The 7,500-nt window shown below is 34.8% G+C and overlaps 1 protein-coding gene across 1 annotated transcript in view; it reads left to right on the forward strand.

Moving 5' to 3' along the window:
- The window catches only part of HELRODRAFT_186366 (hypothetical protein), a gene marked incomplete at its 5' end in the record, with an annotated part of 34,470 nt that overhangs the window by 13,164 nt on the left and 13,806 nt on the right, over positions 1–7,500 (forward strand). Inside the window, 4 exons of the mRNA XM_009017006.1 lie at positions 191–268; positions 576–579; positions 1,397–1,528; positions 7,496–7,500. The exon at positions 7,496–7,500 is cut by the window's right edge and continues 73 nt beyond it. Coding sequence (XP_009015254.1) covers positions 191–268; positions 576–579; positions 1,397–1,528; positions 7,496–7,500 — 219 coding nt within the window. The remainder of the gene's footprint in view (positions 1–190; positions 269–575; positions 580–1,396; positions 1,529–7,495) is intronic.

Here is a 7,500-nt window from a genome sequence, read left to right on the forward strand (position 1 = left end):
GAAAGAAAAAAAGAAAGCGAATATGATAGAGAAAAAGTGAGAGAGAGAGAGAGAGAGAGAGAGAGAAAGAAAAAGACAGACAGACACAAGATGGAGAAACAGTTAAATAGAAATTTACGCACCAGTAACACATGAGATTCTACAGTTGAAAGATAGCAAGCAAGCATATACGTTGCATATTTCTTCCTAGCTAGTCCCATCTGGTACGTTTATAAATGCGAAACAGACATACAATACAACACGATACAATACAAACGTAAGATTGCATGTTCATATATGCGAGCACACACATAAACAAATAAACATACACACATAAAGACACACAGACACACACTTATACACACAAACATGCATACAAAAAATTAATATCATTTACACACCTGCTGTAGTAATTTTAAACTTAAATTGCATTTTTTTTTGAAAAAATTTATTATTATTAATACAATATTATTATTATTATTATTCCCGCCATCATCATTATCATTATAACCGCCGATATATTTTTGGAGGAATTTATTTTTTAATTGAATTCTGAAATTAATTAGACGCTAATTACGGTGAGTTCTATTTTTGAGTTAGGTTCAATCCCATAATGATATACACAAATTTTATGTTACGTTACATATATACTGATAACGTTGTCTATCCACTAATCTATCTACCTTATTCATCCACCATTTAATGATCCCCAAATATCATTAATCCATCCAAACATCCACTCATCAACTCAACATACTATCAGTCTCTCTCTATTTTTTTCTCTCTATTTCTCTTTTTCTCTCCATCTATTCATTTATTTATTTATCCACCAAACATCCATCCATCCACTGAACATACTGTTATAACCGTGCTACCGAACGCACTAGATTCTAGCGTATTTTAGAATGTATAGTGACTGGAGCATTCTAGAGTATGCTGGAATCGGACCATCTAGAAGAATCTAGAAACGACGCTTGCGAAGAGTATATAAGCGCACGTCGCAAGAAGATTAGCAAATAGTGAAATTCGTGATTTTGTAAATAGCGATTCGGTGAATTATTTAAAGCGATATTTGATTTGTTTGCTGACGTTGTCATAGCGATAGATTTTGAACAATTTAAAAGTTAATTGTTGCGTTAATTTGAATTTGCTAGAAATAAACGATTAGTTGATTTCTTCTGTAAATAAAGTTTAATAACTAATAACTGTTTGGAGTATTTTATTCAATCGAAGATTTGAACCCGTCACGTCGTAAATCGGTTACGACAGCGAATATTATAACAATACTATCAGTCTTTCTCTATCAGAACTATCAGTCTTTCTCTTTCTCCATCCATCAATTCATTCATTCATTCATTTAATCATTCATTCATTAATTCATTCATTCATTTATTTATCCCCGCTACCAGTTGGATAGATTCAAGGAACCCCCGGCATTCGGGCCCATGTGTGACCTTCTATGGTCAGACCCGCTGGAAGATTTCGGTAGTGAGAAGAATGCGGAACATTTTACGCACAACAGCGTCAGGGGTTGCTCATATTTCTATAGGTATGTTGGCTGATTGGTTGGTTGTGGGGTTATTCATTTTTTTTTAATTTTATTATGTTTGTTTCTTTGTTCGTTCGTTCGGGCGTTCGCGCGTTTGTTCGTTCGTTTGGTTTTCATTCATTAATTCATTCGTTCATTCGTTGATTCATTCATTTACTGAATGACTGATTCATATATTCATTCGTTCGTTCGTTTATTTATTCATCTGTGTGTAGATCTTGATGATGATAACGATGGTGGTTGTGATGATGATGATGATAATGCAGATGATGATGATGATGGAGCTGATTATGATGCAGATGATGACGAAACGATGATGACGTTGATGTTGAAAGCAGTCTCAATAATGTTGATGGTTGTTGAAGGAAAATTTATTACTTTTCGATCCGCTGAAAACTACGCTGGGAGTGACAACGACAATGATTCTTACGTGCAGGTCAGATGACGATGGTGACGATGACGATAATGATGGTGGTGATGATGATGATGAGATGATGAAATTGGTGATTAAGCCGATGATGATGATGATGTCATCCTTGAGAATAGAGACGACAACGACGATGATGAAAAACATGATGATGTGTAGTAAGTTTCAGATTCTGAATTTGAAGATGGAAAAGATGATGATGACGACGATATTGATGATAGCGATGATAATAATGATGACGACGATGACGATGATGATGACAACGTTTGCAATTATATGCATCATAAAGTTGATGAGAATGATGGTCGTGGAATGTGGTTGTGAATAAATTAGCATAAATTACTGGCAAGCTTGCATGTGCAATGCTCTGCTTCTCTATTCCACATACAACCCTATTATCATCATCATTATTTTCTAATGAGCCAGATTAGATGGATGGATGGTGTAGCTCTGTTCATTCATTCCGTTCTTCGTTTGTTCATTCATTCATTCATTCATTCATTCATTCATTCATTCATTCATTCATTCATTCCATTCATTCATTCATTCATTCGTTTGTTCGTTCGTTCGTTGCTCCCTCGTTTCTTCTTTCGTTCGTTTGTTCGTTCGTTCAATCATTTTCACTTTTTTGTTTCAATTCGTTATGCTTCTGTTTTGAGATATTTGCATTTCTCCCTCTCTTCTTGTGTTATTCTTTTTTACGCTCGGAAAAATGTTTCATCCCATCCATCATTGTTTTATTTTTTCCGACTTGTTTTCAAATTGGTTGGTGTGAAGGAAGAAAGTTCCATCCACGGGTGTGTTTGTTGTGCCTGTATGTGCTTACGTGTGTGTGTATTTGTTTGTATATGTATGTGTGTATGTATGTTTGGATGGGCACGTAAGTGTATGTACGTATGAGTGTGTGTTTGTATGTGTGTTTGTGTGAGTTTGCGTTTGTTTGTATCTGTGTGTGTGTGTGTGTGTGTGTGTGTGTGTGTGTGTGTGTGTGTGTGTGTGTGTGTGGGTGGGTGTATTAGTTCGTTAACGGAGTGAACATTTGTAACATTTAATTCTATTTGCGTGTTTTTGTTCGAACTATGAGTACAGTTTTTTTTCAGAATGAGATAGAAAAAATTGAAAAATTGTCTCGAGGTGCACCGGAGCACGCATAAATATTACATGCTCAATCCTTATAAGAATTTATTTTAAAATTTTACAGATATTCGTTCATTCGTTCATTCATTCATTCATTCGTTCGTTCATTCATTTATTAATTCATTAATTAATTCATTAATTAATTTATTCATTCATTCATCCATTCGTTCATCCGTTCACTTGTTCGTTCGTTAATTCGTTCGTTTGTTTGTGCATCTGTCTGTCCGTATGTCTTTTTTATCATTCGTTCGTTTATTCATTCGTTCGTTCATACATTCGTTTTTTATTTTATTCATTCTTTCGTTTGTTCATTGATTGATTGATTGATTGAATCATTTGTTGACACACACCTTCCACACACACCTTCCACACACACAGTCCCCACACTTACACACCACCAATGACACTAATTTCACGACCACCACCACCATCATCTCAAGATTATCTCCCATCATCAATCATAATTATCGTCATAATCCCCATTCATCATCATCGTCGTCGTCATCGTCATCGTAATGATAGCCATCGTCTTCATCACAACGTTATAGTGTTTTATTACTCACTTTCCAATTGCAAATTTTTATCAATTATATAAATATTTAAATATTTAAAATTAATAATAATGATAATAGTCATAATAAGGGTAATAATTATAATGATAATGATGATGATGATGATAATAATGTGAACTCTTTTATTATCAAAGCCAAGTAAAATCAAAATAATCAAATAAATAGACAAGCAAAATAAAATATACAAATAAATAAATACAGTTAATTGTTAAAAAGATATGGCTAGTCATCGCTGCTCGTCATTCAAAAATGAGTATAGTGATGATAAAGTAGTATAAAAATTACATATTGTTCACGCATTATTTCTATCGCAATATATGGCATATGATGATGAGATTACATTATTAATTAAGCTATATCTAAATTGATCAGTCCATTTAACATTAATAAAAGACAGATTGAATGGATTGTAAAAACCTATGGGTGAAATTTCAAAAGTGTTTATTAAAATATTGAAATGTTTAAAATCGTTTAAAATGTTATCTTTTAAATTGTTTATATATTTATTAAGTTTATATTGTTTAGATTTCATGAAGTTTGTTTCATGGCAAACGGTCAGCTCGAGTACTTCAATGGTATCTTTGCTGAGGACAGCGATGTCAGGTCTCAACGATTTGAATAGATTCGATATTGGCTGTACCATTTCTTTTTCTAAATCTGCAAAAATCTCAATACCCGGCCTTGCGCTTGCCCTGATATTATCGATTATCAATGTGAGAATTTTGTTGTGGCGATTCGTATATCTACTCAATGCTGAGGCTGAGCCACAATTTGACAGGACGTGTTTATTCGTTTGTTTTTCATTACAAAGCGAGCATAACGCGTTGGTTGATTTACCCCATCTAAAAAGGTTAGCGTTTGTGGGTAGCTGTTGGATGAGGTATTTTCTAGTGAATTTATATAAGACCTCAGATAGTTTTATTGTTGACTTGGACCATCGGACAATTTCGGAACCGTTGATGTGCTCTCTTATTGAATTTACAAGGATGCCTTGGCATTGCAGCAGCGAAACATGGTTGAAATACGCTTCGTACTGTTGTTGTTTTAAGGCCTTCATAGCCGGTTTCAATTCTTTGCATTCTGGAATAAGGTTGTCAATATTTCTGTACGCCTTGCAAGATTCACTCCAAAGTGTTCTTATTTCTTCGTTGGAGTTTAGTTTGAAGCACCAGCGGAGTCTCATTCTTAGTAGTTCGGCGTGCTGCTTGAACGCTTTTATGTTGAGACCTCCAATTTTATATGGCAGTGAAATCATTTCAGCGATACAACTGCTGATAGGTAGAGATAACCATTCTCTTACCGTTTCTGTCACGAGACGGTCCAGAGTGTTTTCAATCCAAGTCAGTGATATATTGTAGGCACGGAGTTCAAATGATAATTGGGAAGGAACGAAGCGTCTAAGAATTTCAAGCTTCCATTGAACTGTCGTATCTAGTCTACCAATCTTTTGCAGCATAACTCTGACTTTATTGTACAAATCATCTTTTTCTTTAGTGTTCTTACCTTCAAAGTCGTAAATGACTCCTAAGTACGTAAAGTGATCGTTCATTTTGATCTGGGGAATTGTTGCATCGTCGATTGTTAACTGAGGCAAAAATTGTTCATATTTGCCATCGAGCTTTCGCATCCCAAACGTACAGCATTTATCTATTCTTAACTTCATACCTGTCCATTTACACCAGGCTTGATTAAGATCGATTAGTTTCTGGGCTCCTTCTGAACTGCTTGAGATGATTGCTGAATCGTCAGCAAATTGAAGCCAACCTCTGGATTTTAGTTTGGCTGTAGGTCCCCATATATATCCACATTGTTGAAATTCTTTCGCTTCTAATATTTTCATTAATGGGTTGAAACAAAGGTTAAATAGTAAAGGAGAACCGGGGTCACCCTGTAGAACACCTCGTTTAACTTGGATTGGTGAGGTTAGTTTGTTGCACACCGATACATTTATCGAGTAATCGGCGTATATTGATCTAATCAGATTGCTGACCTTGGTTGGGATGTGATGGTAGCTTAAAACAGATGGAATTAGATCATGGCTGACCTCACCAAATGCATTGCGTAGATCTAAGAGGGTGACAATGATTGTTCTCTGGTGTCTTTTGGCATCTTTTAGTAGATGAGTTAGTAGTTGCGTGTGTTCAGCTACACCGTCAACCTTGGGGAAAAATCCTTTTTGTATGTTTTTATTGATTAAGTTGTTTTGATCAAGATATTTGTATATTCTATTGTTAATGAATGTTGAAAAGATTTTATAGAATACTGGTTGAAGTGTTATTGGCCTGAAATTTGATGGGTCGCTGGCGTCACCCTTTTTGTGAATTAAAATTGTCAGACCTTTTCTCCAGCAGGAAGGGATCGACGATGTTTTCCAACATTCAACCAGTATCTGATGAAGGATTGTGCGGAGTATTGGACATTTTTTCAAGATAATTATTGACATCTGATCCAATGGGCAAGGAGAAGCTCTCGACTTGCATTTCCGGATAATTGAGAATATTTCATTATATGTTGGAGGATTGATATTGCAAGCAATTGATGGGTTTGGCAAAGTTTGAATCCAATTTGGCAAGCAGTATTTATTACGACATGGATCATTCAGAATGTTGTGGAAAAACTCTTTACATTTTTCGACGTTAAACATAGGTAGCAAACTACACGTCGGTTTGAGTAGTTTTTCACACGTTGGCCAAAATTTATTTTTTAATTGGCTTGTGATGTCGAGTATTTTCCCAATTTTTGATGCTTTTGATGACGATATTTTTGCTCTTATTTGACGGCTTAACGTGATAATTTGTGTGTCGAAATTGTGGTTGTTACGGCCCAATAGTTTGAGTTGTTTTAGTTCTGATTTTAATTTGTTGGTTGGTTTGTCGGATTTTGTTGTTGAATTTGTTTTTTGTTTTAATGTGCCGTATGTTGATGCAAAATAATTGTATATTAGTGACTGTAGATTGGCGGTGAAGTTATTAATGTTGACGATGTTTGGCAGGGCTGTTCTTTGCGACTGGAAGTATGCATTGGCTTCTACCCACTGTGCTGTTGTTTTGGGTAGTTTTATCCCTGGGAGTGATACTTCTGTCTTGACGATAATTTGTGATGTTGGTGACGGCGAAGATGCCTGTTGATGTGGAGGAGATGACGGTTGTTGTGTTTCTGTCGTAGCGATATTTGTTGATGCTGATGTCGGCGGAGACGTCTGCTGGTGCGTTGGAGATGACGACCAGTTTAAATTTTCTTCTGGGTCTTCTGGAGGTTTTGCCGAATTTAAACTTTTACACATTTTGCACGAGCGTTGGTGCATCCGTAGGCCCTTTCTCCCTTTACAACGTTTACCGCAACAACAGATACTTAAATTATTATCCATATTAGCAATATTATTATTATTTAAATTATCAACGAGTAAGTTTGGAGATATTAAAATATTGTCGCTTTGAGTTGAATGTATACTATTGTTACTATAACTTATTGAAGTAGATTTTGTACAGCGCCAGGAGTGGCTGCTAAGTTTAACAAAGTTTTTAAAACAATATGGACATTTAGTTGCATTTACAATTAAAATTAGGTTTAAAATTATAATTAAATAGTATGAATATCTAAAGTTAGGAGAAATTAATATCAATTTATTCGCCATAATTAACTTAAACTTTCAAACCAATTTTTATACCATAAAATCACATAAAACTCGATTAAAGTAAATAAAACAGTAAGCTAGAAAAATTCTGCCAGCTCTCATGTTTCATAGTACAACCAATGATGATAATAATAATAATAATAATAATAATAATAATAATAATAATAATAATAATGTTTTGTTTTCCCCACACACAGTTATG

This window comes from Helobdella robusta (assembly GCF_000326865.2).
Source record: "Helobdella robusta unplaced genomic scaffold HELROscaffold_2, whole genome shotgun sequence".
NCBI lineage: Eukaryota > Metazoa > Annelida > Clitellata > Rhynchobdellida > Glossiphoniidae > Helobdella > Helobdella robusta.